Source organism: Ixodes scapularis, unplaced genomic scaffold, assembly GCF_016920785.2.
Source record: "Ixodes scapularis isolate PalLabHiFi unplaced genomic scaffold, ASM1692078v2 PGA_scaffold9__187_contigs__length_104089568, whole genome shotgun sequence".
NCBI lineage: Eukaryota > Metazoa > Arthropoda > Arachnida > Ixodida > Ixodidae > Ixodes > Ixodes scapularis.
Genome location: NW_024609884.1, coordinates 68,710,258 through 68,724,926, shown reverse-complemented (window position 1 = coordinate 68,724,926; position 14,669 = coordinate 68,710,258). Strand labels below are relative to the sequence as shown.

The 14,669-nt window shown below is 45.7% G+C and overlaps 1 protein-coding gene across 2 annotated transcripts in view; it reads right to left on the bottom strand.

The window, feature by feature from the left end:
• The window catches only part of LOC8052607 (delta-1-pyrroline-5-carboxylate synthase), a 50,007-nt gene that overhangs the window by 19,729 nt on the left and 15,609 nt on the right, over positions 1 to 14,669 (bottom strand). For both annotated transcript variants that reach the window (XM_040215555.3, XM_040215554.3), the window contains exon 2: positions 3,296 to 3,923. In XM_040215555.3, the coding sequence (XP_040071489.1) occupies positions 3,296 to 3,913 (618 nt within the window). In that variant the 5' untranslated portion in view covers positions 3,914 to 3,923. The remainder of the gene's footprint in view (positions 1 to 3,295; positions 3,924 to 14,669) is intronic.

Below are 14,669 nucleotides of genomic sequence, written 5' to 3'. Positions count from 1 at the left end.
TCTTTTGCAGGGGGTCGCTTCTAGCATGTCAAACATATATTAGCGACATTATTGAACTACTTGCGTAAGCGCAGAAATGGAACTGATAGGCACTGATAACATGTGCGGCTATGGTTGAGATAACGTTATCTTTTCTACTTTACACTCGTAACTGACCTTTGCCTCCTATGATTACCTAGAAATATGTCGCCACACAGGAAGACGGAGTGTGTTTCTGCTCTGACTCGTGACTTTTACGACGCATCACCGATTCTGGCTGAACTAAACATAGAACTGTGGTCCCAAATATGTGAATTTCAGAAGCACATAGAAGATTGGAATCCCAGAGATTAGCTCACCCACTTTTGTGTGGGTCTAGAGAAAAGCTCACCAATCTTTCGACAGACCGGGAGAACAGCTCACCTGGATTTAAATTATTATTTAAAGTGGTCGTCATCATTTCATAGCGGTAGTGCTACCAAGGTTTACGGCACCTCTCACACAGACGATACACCGTGCAACAGAGTAAGCGCCAAGCGAGTTTTCGTATTTTACTTAGAGAAGGGGTTGATCAGCGTCAAACGTTTAGCGCACGAGTTTGTGCCCCGAATGAGGAATTTCTACCGCACTATACTTCGTCTTATCCTACGATGGAATAATGGCCAAAGCCACGGGCCGTCAGGTTGAATCACGTTCCACGCTAAACTCTGAGACGCTTAACATTGATTAGGGGTGGACAAATAATGCTCCGAATCAGAAACCGCTGCATAATTTCTATAGCTACGACACTGCAAAGACCCAGTGTGTCGTGGCTTTCTTTGAAATGTAAAATTGGTGAGTCACTAATTGCTATTCGATTCGAACCGTTGTCCGCCCATCCCCATCAGTGATCCGAGACGCGTGCACCGATACGTGCAACGAAGCGAAATACCACGCGATTTCTAAGTGGCTCGCGATTGGATCTGGCGGTTCATAGCTTTTGCCTGTAGTCCATCATAGGGTGAGACAAAGTATAGTAGTTTCCATGGCAACTAGGGCTTGGCATTCGGTCGATTAACTTACCGATTAATCGATTAATGCTTTAACCACGATTAACTTTTTTAACCGGTTAATCGGTTAAATCTTGATAAAAAAAAAAAAAAAAAGATATTTCAGCGCTTTCACCACGCAGACCTAATGTCGACGAGATTTGTTAACTCCAAACAAGTGGAGAAGGTTGTACGTGTCCCAGCCACTTGGACGCCGTGCGACTGCGAGTGCCCGTCGAGCGCAGCAGAAACTATAGTGTGAACAATCAGAGAAGGTCGCTCTTGCTGGAGGATATCAACGAACCCCTTTGCTTCGGCGGCTGGAAAATAGTTTGAGGGTGTGGCTGTCTTGACTTTACTCAACTACACATCAAGGATGATTTAAAATCGTAAATTGTACATTGCGCCATTCATCACATATTCAGCAAAGGCAAAAAAAAATCATGAGATTGAACGAAACCGATTAATCGATTAAAGGGCGGCAATTAATCGGGTTAATTTTTTAATCGACGCCCAGACCTAATGGCAACCACTCAACTGTAAGGGAAACAAATTCCATCGTTTTTTTTTTTTTATGTTGACAATGCCACGCAGTTTACATACTTCACATCAGGTATATCTGCTGTAGGCAAAATAAAAAAATAATGATTAAAGAACTTTTTTGTTTTAAAGTTGAGTCAAATTTATTTGATTTAAATCAAACTAATAACACTCTAGCTAAAAAAATATTGATCATTTATCACTATATGCATTCTTAAACACGGCAGGTTGTTTGATCAATTCATCCGACCAGTGAACACAATGTGGAAAAAAAGAATTACTGCAGTTTTTAAAACTTTTTGTTCGTGAAAACCTCGCCATCCAAGAACAAAAACAGCTTGTTTTGTTAGCGAAAAAGCTGTAATGGCTTTTCTTTTTTTAGATTTAATTTTCTTGAAAGACGACATTACTTTCCGTTTTTGTTTCTATATGATCCGTTCTGATTTGATTGCCAAAAGATTTGACGTAACTGACGAACGAAGTCGGGTGTAGAAATAAAAGCTCAACGGAACGGTTTGCTCCGAAGACCACTGCTTTTTGCTCGTGTTCAGACCGATATAAATCTTTCTTGTGTGATGATTTTTTTATTTAAATACAGAACATAAGCGCCTATTGAAAGCAACAGATAATAAACAAACAATACATTAAAAACAAATAGATATAATATTTTCTGTGGGGAATGTTTGATTTAAATCATCCTAGTAAAACCGGTCCGATTTCAATCACGATTTAAGTCATCTTGATTTTTGTTCTTCACCCTGGCTGTAGCCCTCGTTCCGCTTTTATGCCAACACATTTCGCGTGAGTGTTACCATATTTAATTCTGACGTAGCCGGGATATAGAAAATAAGACTTTTTTTATTTTTCGTTCGAATGAGGTAAGAATTGAAACCACTGCTTCCTAAACAAATGGTGAAATATAGAGATTCGCCAATGCGATGTCGATATGCTACTTAAAAGGTCATTTCATAAATAGAAACTACTCAAGCTGGCAGCCCTCTACACTGGTTATATTTCCTTCCGTTTTTTTGTTTTTTTTTAGCGTTTTATTGAAATTATTTTTTTATCTTCGCCGGGCAACGTCTAACGTGATACCACGAAGTTTCTATATTTTAAATATGAATTCTGCTAGTAAAGTGCAGAATTACCGCATGCGCATAAGGCATCCAGCACACTTCACTTGAGTGAACGCTCGATTCTTAGATTCGCAGGTGAGCTTTTCTCCGCATTCGACAAAACGTCGGTGAGCTTTTCTCCGCGTAGGACAGGTTTGCTGTCAGCTTTTCTCCGGTGAGCTTTTCTCCGGAGAGCTTTTCTCTAGTAAGCTTTTCTCCGCCGCCCGTCAAAGACACACAAAAGAGGGTCCGGATATGAGGAGAGTTCCTTTTTCCCCTCTTCTACAACTGCTTAGGTTACGCTCTCGCCCCGATACCTTTGGTAAGGGCCGTCACGTGCTTCGCCTTCGTCAACTCTGATTGGCTACGCTTGTTGATATGTGTGTTTTGGCCCGTTGTCATGGACGACTCAGACTATGCACGATCTTTCTGGAGAACGGAGGCAGTAACGAGACACGGCTGTGTGTCGGCCGGAGGAAGATAAATCCGGAGAGGCCAGCACGATATCGCATCTAAACGGAGGAGCGGAGATTTTGCGAAATACTGCATCCGGGTGGAAAGGGAGATAGCTATACCTGGCTATCTACCGAAATGTCAACTTTGCTCGAGTGAATGCAGTACAGGAGCACTCACTTGGTCATCCAGGAAGGGTGACGAAACGGCGTCGTTGGTATTGATGATCGGAATGATGTTGAGGCTGATCAGCTCCAGCAGCGTCTGTCGAAGCCAGTGCCGGCTGTCCGGATTGTAAAAATCCGGCCTGGTGACAAGCACCTGGGCGATATTGACGCCGTACTGGTTGAACATGGCGTCGTAGAGCGCCATCAAGCCGCTCTGTCCCACTGCAGCCGAAGCCCTCTTGTGCGGGTTCCGGGCGTCCTCGGCGGCAGGCCGCGAGCTCTCTTTCAGCGCCAATGTTTCGCGCATGGACATGGACATACGCATCTCCTTGTTGAGCCGCTGCTTGCCAAACGCCACCGCGCCACTGGTCACAATCAGCATCTCCTTGCCCTCGTTCTGCAGCTGGGACAGCTGCTCCACGATGGAGGCCAGGCGGCCCAGTGCCAGGCCGCATTCGTCCTCCCGCGTCAGCACCGCCGTGCCCAGCTTGACGACCACGCGCCGTGCCTGGGACAGCTCGCTGCGGTACGCCGATGGACGCCGGCTGGACTTGCCCAGCTGCTGCTCGAGGACCCGGTCCAGGCCCCTGGCGCCGTACGCCAGACCGCGGGCGCCCGCTCGGAGCCACATCGTGTCCCACCTGCGACACGACAGCAAGTCGACCGGCGCAGCTCTTTGTGCACGCGCCCAGCGCTTCGCGTCTTATCGTCCGGAAAACACTCCAAGGTTGCATGGGCCATAGTCCACCAGGAGGCGCCTGGCTCGATTATCGAACCCCGCGATGGAACAATGCGACCGCGAGCCACATCTGCATCACTCAATCAGGACCCGAACAAGGACGATAGCCGAAATGCGCAATAAGGCGACAGGACGCCCTTCCAGACGGGCTTCTGGGCATACCGTAGTTTGGAGGTGAAAAGGCCCACCCGAGGCCCCTGGTGTAATGGTCGGGGTGCTAAGGTTCTGAGCGCGTCAGGAAGGCTAAGGAGTGAAAGGAAGCAACAGGAGCGCGAGGCTCGCAGTTTCGCGTGCCAGAAATCGAAGAAATAGAACATTGGGAGACAAAAGTGGGAAATTGAGCAAGACGAAACAGACTAAGGAGAAACAATATTTGTTGAAGGAAAACTGTTAGGACGATGTTTGTCAATGTGCAAAATATTTTTTGAAAACCCTAACCTCAGATTGACATGACTAGATGCCCTTCCGAAGTCGCGGTTCGAGAACTGCAGAGTACCTGCGTACTCCGTCCGCAAGCTTTCTACGAACGAGGGCAAGCTTGTATAGTTCAAGCACGTGTTTTAGACCAGGTGTTATCAAAAATAAACCAGCTAGGCCTATGAAAACCACAAAAGTTGCCTAATATACATATGGCATTTACTCGTCTGCTGCATTTATATACAGACCTCGCTTCAAGCATGCCTCCAACGCTCCCAAATCTTTGTTTAGATAGCGTCACGCACCTCTCGCGAAAAGGCCTGAATCTCCTCGACCGCGTCGAAACTCCAGCCTTTCAACTTCAATTTCGAACTGAAGATAGATTGTAGATTGTCCGCGCACTGCGGACAATCGGACTCCTCTGGCGTTTAATCGACACAGCAAAAAGCACGAAAAAAAAAAAAAAAAAAAAGAAGCGTACACGTTTCTCAGAAAACGTGAACGTTGCGGCGTGCGCTTACGTTTTCAGTGAGAACATCAACCACGACAACACGACTTTCCTCATCACATCTCCGCTGTCGTCTCCGGGTGGTTCGGGACAGACAACAATAGGCGGTATTCACTTGACGTCACTCGCTAGGTGCGCTGGCATCGAGCGCCGCGAGCGCCATCTTCGAGGTCTCTCTCACATTCCGCTTAGCGTTGCGCCTGCCGTTTGCCTGTGTCAAATGCAAACCGGGATTGTCAAGCGTTTACAGGTTTCAAGCTTTCTTTTTTGGCTTTTTCGTAGAACAGTTGGACAATTTCCTGCTTGGTTTTGTTGCTAGAGCGCACTCGGCCACTACGGCAGTATGATCGCGATGCCCCGACGGCTTCGTGTTGTGCCCACGGTGGTCATTTCTCTGCGCAAGGGAACCGCGCGGCTTCCCGTGTGACTAGCAGGCACGTAGCCAGGGGGGGGGGGGGGGGGGGGGGGGGCATGGGGCCCGGCCCACTCCCCCCCGAAATCTTCCATTTTGCTGGGACCTCCTCTCCCCCCTCCCCTTCATACAGCATTTTGTCATGGGCGCCCCCCCCCCCCCCCCCCGAAACAAAATCCTGGCTACGTGCCTGGTGAGTAGGTAATCAATAATGCTGCTCAGTAATTTTGCGGAGCAACTTTCTGGGCGCTCAGTAAAAAGATCGTTATTTCTACAAAGTAAATCGGTGCCGCGGCATCAACCCCCTAAGAGACAATGAGATGTTGCGCAACAGCAGCCTGTTTTCGCATGTAGAGTTTACCGAGATTAAAGGGGCACTGAAGTCAATTTTGAAAAAGGTCGATTTTGGTCTGATATTGTTTAAAATGTGTTAGTTCCCACATTACCAAGTCCTATATTACAAAATTTCATATTAATCTCAGGGCAAGAGAAAAACATGTGGACTCTTTTTTTCTTGCAGACTGAATGAAAGAAAGGAAAATCTCTAACCAAAAAATTGATATGGAGCCCGACGTTGTGTGAACCAATTAAAGCCCTACAATACGAGCAGATTCCCAATGATTTTATTATAGACATGATTAAAATAGCGCAAACTTGATAAGGACAACAAAGAAGGCACACTGGCGCTTACTTCCAACTAAGTTTATTTCATCATCAACCAAGCATTATATACCATCGCCAGCGAGCATAAAAACCCCAAAACACACAAAAAAATTATACTTTAAGATTATATGCCTACCACGCGCCGTTCTTTAGATAAAACCATCAAGAAAAAATATTTCTTTGCCAATGAGACACACCGACGGCATGCTGACGCACTTGTCTCCCGCTTTTTTTATAAAAAAACTCCTCTATAATTTCCCTCTCTGTCTTGTCCTTTGCTTTCTTTAGGAACTTCGTCATATTCAAAAGTGGTTTACACCCTCGTTTAACGTGCTCAGCAAGATGACCGCCCGAATTGCTTCGTACAGACAGATTATGTTCGCGCGCTCTCTCATTGAAACACCGACCTGTTTGTCCAATGTAAACGCGGCCACAGCTAAAAGGAATTTCATAAACAACCCCACTTGTGCAGTTAGTGTACATGACGGCATGTTTTTTTGCGCATTGATCACTTTTTTCCTTGTAAGTATAGGACATATCTTGCCAAGCTTGCAGGGAGCCGAAAAAAGGAGATTAATACCATATCTACCAGCTATCTTTTTCAAATTATGCGATACCCTGTGCATATAAGGCACAACTTGCACTCTTTTTTTGTTGATCTGTTCTAGAGTACGTTTTTTATTCTGTGATCTTTAAGTTTCTGTAATAGGCTCTCGCAAACACTTGAAAGTAACATGTTAGGGTACCCTGCAGATTTTAACTTCCTAAACTGCTGATCGAGGGCGGTTGACATTTTGTGCTCGCAACTTTTTGTGAGGGCAGCCAGTAAGCAATTTGTAGCTATTCCTCTTTTTATAAGTTTGGAGTGGGCACTTTCGAATGACAAAATACTTTTTTTTTTTTTGGATCGCGGGTTGTACATCCAGCACAAGTGTTGCCTAGAGAAATCAAGCTGTACATCTAAAAACTGAATGCAATTCTGGTTTGCGAATTCGCAAGTGAAATTTAAACCTCCCGAGTGACTATTAAAAATGTCGATAATTTTCGAAGCAACATCAACTTCATTTGTCCCAGCCAAATCACCTAAAACAATTAAAAAATCGTCGACGTATCTATAAACCTTAAGCACATGTACATCTTCAAGAGACCCACATATACGTTTATCCATTTCACCCAGATAAATATCGCACACCACTGGGGCGACAGAAGACCCAATACATATACCATTTTTTTGTATAAAGAACTGGTCATTAAGGCTGACAGCTGTCGACTTAACATAGAATTCCAGGAGGGTTAGAAAGTTCTCACAGTTGATTCCAGCCGATTCTGGAACTTGGTCCGTCCGGATTCCTCGATCTTGTCCATCACAGCATTGAAGAGTCCATTATGTGGCACTGAATAATACAAGTCTTCTACATCCACTGAGAAGGCTGATCTGGCCGTTATAAGTCCGTCCTTGATGTCCTGTACTATTTCCATTGAGTTTTTTTACAAAAAAAAAAGGATCATCACATGCCAACGTATTCAGTTGACGCTGTAAATAACGGCTCACTTGGACTTGCCACGAATTCTTCTCTGATACTATTACCCGTAGAGGGCACTCTGGTTTGTGAGTCTTTCCGGAAAGGAACACTTCCAAAACACCACTTTCTGCTTTGTTAACAGCCTTTTTTAAGCTATTCAGGTTCAAGTCCGTTAGCATCTTGAGTGCTGCTGTCTTCTGTTGCTTAGGCCGAAAGTTACTTGTTTTAAAATTCTTCTCTATTGCCGATTTCGCCTTGTCTTGAAACATGCCTTCAGGCATAACCACGAATCCGCCTTCCTTTTCCACTTGTACAATCGTCAAACCACTCTGCTTCAAACAATTGACTACTTTCTGGAAGGTTTTCCTTTAGGTTTCAGACTTACTGTGCGACTGAGGCTGTCCACTCCGTCGCGGACGACTTTCTCCCTGTCCTGTTCTCCAGCGCTTCCTGCAACACGATGAACCATGGCTAGTAGCTGGTGCCGACTGGAGGAAGGTTCGTAACTGTACTTTGGGCCTTCTTCCACGACCTTGTGTACACTTTCCGGTAGTTGGACGATCCCCAGAATCGTGACGTTGCTATTTGTTGCTGCCTCGTGGTTCTTCCTTGATGAAGGTAGGCTTAATCGCGCTCTCTGCCACAGAAATTCTGTAGTCTGTTTTGCCAACGTCCCGTACTCGGCATACCGATGGTCTTGATTGTGGGATCCGTCTTCTCCTTGAGCGATGATCCTCAGCCAGTCTTGTAGCAAGCGAACCTCTCTCAAGTATTCAGATGTCAGGATCTTGCAGATTCTCTTTGCATGCCCCCAAGAAGGTTCCAGTACTCCGAACAGAGCTTGAACCTCTGAAGGAATGTATTTACTTTTTACGCAGTACGCCAGGACCCGGGATTGGCAGATGGAAAAGGCAATAAGGTTGATACAGGTGATGGCAATTTCTTGCTTGGATTGATGAAAAAGGAAAGGGCCCAGGGTAGAAGAAATATGTTGTAAAACGACTTTTGTTTGGGCTAGCTGGTTCTTACTAGACATGATTAAAATAGCGCAAACTTCACAAGGAGAACAAAGAAGGCACACGTACAACAGGACTGGCGCTTGAAGTTGATGTTGCTTCGAAAATTATCGACATTTTTAATAGTCACTCGGGAGGTTTAAATTTTACTTGCGAACTTGCAAACCAGAATAGCATTCAGTTTTTAGATTTACAGCTTGGTTTCTCTAGGCAACACTTGTGCTGGATGTACAACCCGCGATCCAAAAAAAAAAAAAAGTATTTTGTCATTTGAAAGTGCCCACTCCAAGCTTATAAAAAGAGGAATAGCTACAAATTGCTTACTGGCTGCCCTCACAAAAAGTTGCGAACACAAAATGCCAACCGCCTTCGATCAGCAGTTTAGGAAGTTAAAATCTGCAAGGTACCCTAACATGTTACTTTCAAGCGTTTGCGAGAGCCTATTACAGAAACTTAAAGGATCACAGAATAAAAAACGTACTCTAGAACAGATCAACAAAAAAAGAGTGCAAGTTGTGCCTTATATGCACGGGGTATCGCATAATTTAAAAAAGATAGCTGGTATATATGGTATTAATCTCCTTTTTTCGGCTCCCTGCAAGCTTGGTAATATATGTCCTATGCTTACAAGAAAAAAAGTGATCAATGCGCAAAAAAACATGCCGTCATGTACACTAACTGCACAAGTGGGGTTGTTTATGAAATTCCTTTTAGCTGTGGCCGCGTTTACATTGCACAAACAGGTCGGTGTTTCAATGAGAGAGCGCGCGAACATAATCTGTCTGTACGAAGCAATTCGGGTTGTCATCTTGCTGAGCACATGAAACGATGTGGGTGTAAACCACTTTTGAATATGACGAAGTTCCCAAAGAAAGCAAAGGACAAGACAGAGAGGGAAATTATAGAAGAGTTTTTTTATAAAAAAGAGCGGGAGACAAGTGCGTCAGCATGTCGTCGGTGTGTCTCATTGACAAAGAAATATTTTTTCTTGATGTTTTTATCTAAAGAACGGCGCGTGGTAGGCATATAATCTTAAAGTATAATTTTTTTTGTGTTTCGGGGTTTTTATGCTCGCTGGCGATGGTATATATTGCTTGGTTGATGATGAAATAAACTTAGTTGGAAGTAAGCGCCAGTCCTGTTGTACGTGTGCCTTCTTTGTTGTCCTTGTCAAGTTTGCGCTATTTTAATCATGTCTAGTAAGAACCAACTAGCCCAAACAAAAGTCGTTTTACAACATTTTATTATAACTCGTTTCGAAGAGAGTCTGATAGGTACACATTCGGATAAGGCTCCTCTTTTTCTCCGCGGGCGAAGCCATCGCTTGCAAATCGCCGACAAGCGCCCTTCGTCGACCACACTCGGAAGAAAATTCTTCCCAAGAAGGGCGTGTCTCGATCTTTGAACACTCTTTTAACGAGCAAATAAGCTACGCACGGTTGTGGTTTCGGGTTTGTTGGCCTGCTTAGAGCGTCCAGATTGAGTTGTCACCAAAAAAGGACGATCTCAGAATCGACTTCAGTGCCCTTTAAGGATTACCTGGTTTATACAACAAGCCTAAAGACAAGGCACGAAGTGATCCCCGCGTAATGAGCAGCAGACTCGTCGATGTTTGCGCGCCGGCTTCGACGGACCAACCCCATGCCTTCTCACACTTGCTAGTGATCACTTCAGAGGTGAAGAAAAAGACCACCTATACTCCGTGTCACTACAGGTGCAGTACAGGTGAAGGCAACGCCAGGTGAGGGGAAAAAGGACGAGCGCAAGGAAGGCTGGAGAGGTGGAGAGAAATCTCCTATCCCCTCTCCTCTCTAACGCTCTAAGCGCTCCTTCTTTCTCTCTTCGCCTGGCGTTGCGTTCGCTTGCGTGACAGGTCAAGAACGAAGTCAAAGCTCCTCTTACCCCTTTCCACTTTAGCAGAGTCACCGTTGAAGAGGAGGCGACCTCCACTCCAGCGTTGGCTCTTTAATCGACCAAATAGCGGCAGGCTCTTTAAATCGACCGCAAAATAACCCATCGCGCTACGATTTTGTGCAGTATTGCCCACAGATGGTGCCTTTTTTTTTTTTTGTAAAATTTGCAAAAAGCGAATTTACTTGTGGAAAAGGCAAAGAAAGAAAAAGGCTTAAATCCTATGGAAACGCAGCGAAGCCACTGGTCCTCAAACGATACGGCGCCATTTCGCACAGGAGACAAGAGATGGCGCAAGCGGTCGCGACGCCAACTGCCGCCAACGAACGAGCATACGGCGCCGAGAGCCGGCGTCATTAGCAGGCGATCTTTTCGACTCAAAAGCAGTGCGCGTTCCGCAGGCGGCGACAGTTGCAGAACCAAAAGCAGGCGCGCTAACCAAAAGGAACTGCAAAGCAGACGACATGAGTACCCCGAAAAAAAAAACAGTCAAAATATCCCGACAAAACATTTTTTAATCGATTATGTGTCCATTCAATGTGTTTTATTAGTAAGGATGATAAAATAATGCATTGGCAACTAATATTAAAAAAAGCTCGCGCCGCTTTTGAGTCGAAAATATCGTCTGCTAAAGACGCCGGCTTTCGGCGCCGTATGCTCGTTCGTTGGCGGCAGTTAGCGTCGCGACCGTTTGCGCCATCTCTTGTCTCCTGTGCGAAACGGCGCCGTATTGTTTGAAGACCAGTGGCTTCGCTGCGTTTCCATAGGAGTCAAGCCTTTTTCTTTCTTTACTTTTTTCTCAGGTAAATTCGCTGTTTGCACATTTTACAAAAAAAATGCACCACATGTGGGCAACGCTGCACAAAATAAGAAACCGAAATTTGCGGTCGATTTAAAGAGCCTTGCCGCTATTCGGGACACCCGGTAGTTTGGATCGCGGATCGAGGCTAGTCTTGCTGGGGTCGAGTGGCACCACCGGCAGTCATCACGTGACACCAGCTAATGCATGGGACTCTATGGGAAAAACGGAGAAAACTGCAACGTCTTACCTTAGTAGGTTGTTTTCGACGATGAAACATTTGTCGTGTTTTCCGGGAATCGGGCGCTAATATTAAAAGCGGTAGAATGCCAATCTTTTTTAAATAAATGTTTTGCGGTTGAGGGTCGATGGTTGCGACTTTGTTGGGCGTAAACTGTGATGCGGTTCAACGAGACAGGGGTTGCGAAGAGTCATGTGGAGTCGACCGTTACCTCGAAGTCATCAAAGCTTAAAAGACGATAAGTTAGAATGCATTTACCAGGGGCGTTCGCATCGTTTCGAGCGCATGTACAAAGTACTTCTGGCGCAATATTTTGCTTTGAACTACAGTGAGGGCTTCTGTGACCAACTAAAATTCGGAGAGTGTCGTTCATTTGTTGAACGTGTCATTTATTTAGCGATTGAAGCAAGTGATGCCGGCACAGTCAATGGTGCTCCGGCACATTTGATTTTTTTTTTTTTTTTTTTTTTATCGTCGTTCGAACGCTTGACAATTCAATATTCCTACTTTTCTGTGTTTCACCCATAGACGCGTGTATTGCCTGTGGTGAAGCAATGGCCGCCGGTGGTGCCACCGACGGGCTCGCGATCCGCGATCCAGCCTACTACAGTAGAGATCAGTGGTCCCATAAGTCCCTTTCCTGGCTACGCCACTGGCTTGAGTCGGACTTTTTTCTTTTGCATTTCTTTGCGCCGCCGTCATCTTGTCTGCTCAGGGGTCGCGCTGTTTGATCCCAGTAGTCCTGGCATGGCGCCGCAGTGGCAGTCAGCAATGTTTGTAGCAGGGTGTCGGAACAAAACGAAAACAAAGCCGAAAAACGAAAAATAACGATACTTTTAGGTGGAGCGAAAACGTAAGCGAAGCGTTATTTAATATTTTGTTCCGGAGTGAAACCGAAAATATTTTCTTAAGTTTTCGGTTGAAGAGGAAAGTTCAGGTATTCCAGTATCGTCTGGCCCCCAGAAAAACCAGAAGATGCACTCAAAATGTTCCTCAAGAAAAAAAAAAAAAAAAGCTGAGGTTGGCGCGCATCCTCATTTGACGAGTGAGTTAGGCCCACTGGACATAGTTTAAAATGCTATAGATAAGGAGCCGCGCCTTCCAAGAAACCATGAATGTATTGAAATTTTGGGAAGAACGAAAGGAACGCAAAATCAGAACTGTATACTTTAGCCAGGCACGTAGACAGGATTTTGTTTCGGGGAAGGGGGGGGGAGGGGGCGCCCATGACACAATGCTGTATGAGGGGGAGGGGGGAGAGGAGGTCCCAGCAAAATAGACTTTTTCGGGGGAAGGGGGGGGAAGGCCAGGCCCCATGCCCCCCCCCCCCCCCCCCCCCTTCCCCCCTGGCTACGCGCCTGACTTTAGCGCAAGTAGCCCTTGGTATATCATCCACACAGGTCAGCGTAGAGCGGCCATTCTCGGCGCTCAAGTTTATTTTATCGGACCAGAGGTATCGCATTCCACCGAGTACACTTCAGGATGCGTTGCGTCTGAGATCATGCTCAGTGCCTCGGGCCGTTCTTCCTTGCGGTGCCTTTTACACCGATACTTGAATTTTCTATCGTTGCATTAAGAGCACACCTGGTATAACTTTTTAATTACTTACTTTTTGGTAAAAATAAGCGTTTTGTTTTCTGTAATTTTGGTTTTGAATTTTTTTTGCAAGCGAACACGTTTTTTCGTTCCGGAACAGATTCTGACCGTGACTTTTTGCTATGGAACAAAACTGAAACCAGAACAAAAAAATATTCTGTTCCGACACCCTGGTTTGTAGTGGTTGACGGCTGGGCGGACGTTTATGTTGTCTGCCAGCCAATTATGGGGCAGAAGTTCGTCACGTGGCACCAGTCAGGTTTAAAGTGATTGGCCTTTTCTGGCCAGAGGTAAAGAAGGCGAACGTCTACAGAATCCAGAGAGCTGCGAAAGGAAGAGTTCGATTTTTCGTATGGACTTTAGCGCTCCACCGCGCGTCAATGATGTCCTAATCCCAAATATAAATATTTAGATGTACAAATTTCAGCCAAATGAACCTGTGCTAACATCACCATCTGCAATCTCTCCAATTTGTCCCCGTCTCCCGCTTCATTGTTGGCACCACGAAAAGAAGCATGTCCTTGTCACACTCGGTGTGTTTCAAGCGCATGAAGAGTTCCCAACTAAAGATATTTCAAATGTCTATTGAGAACATTTCTCGAATATTCACGAAAAATTGAGAAAAGCTACGTTGTGCAATTGAATGTGAATTTAATGTTTTGAAAGTCACTTTCTATATCGGTTTGAGTGCGTATGTTTTTGTGTACACCTGTACGAATACGCATGCTTTTGTACACGTGTGTACAAATGCGCATGTTTTCGCACATATGTGTGTAGAAAGGTAAAGGTTCGGCAGCTCTCTACCTGGTCAAGAAGCGACATAAACGGCAATTTAAGAACTCTAGTCATAAATTTAATAAACAGAATCCCGACGTTTTGGCCACGCAACAGACCCCTTTCAAAGAGTCTGACAACAGTGAAAAAAAGCTAGATGTGGCTGGGAACACTGGGCAGCAGACGTCATTCTGACAGCAGCGGCGACGGGCGACAGTACAGGGACTAATTCTGTTCTTGTATGCCCTTACGCTTACAGTGATCAACAAGGTGCCCGATACCGTCAGCACGCAGTCTGCGGCGAGGGAACCGCTGCGTCGCTCTTCACGGCTTTGATTACTGTGACCCGATATCGGCGAGTTGAAGCCTGCGGCCCCACCCACGACACCGGAGTCAAGCAACATCTGCGCGGAACAATCCCGCCATAAAGGCGCCACGAGCACGGATCGGGCCATTCTGGCAGCAGAGGCGACGGGTGACAGAACACGGACTAATTGTGTTCCTTATGCCCTTAAAGGTTGGTTGTCGTTGCTTACTTTGCTTACGACATTATTGGCTCTGTCGCTGATGCTGCCTGTGGTGTCGTGCCGGTTTTTGCCAGCAGTAACTTTTTAAATGGCTGAGCTAATATGTTTTAAATGCCAAGAAGAGATCTCCGATGATGAGCAATCGATTTCATGATTGCGGATATTCGTATCACCCTGGAAGTTGTTCGGGATTCTCTGAAGCGACACCGAGGACAAAAGGAGAGTCGTAACGCAAAGCTTGGAAGTGCCCCACCCGCCGAG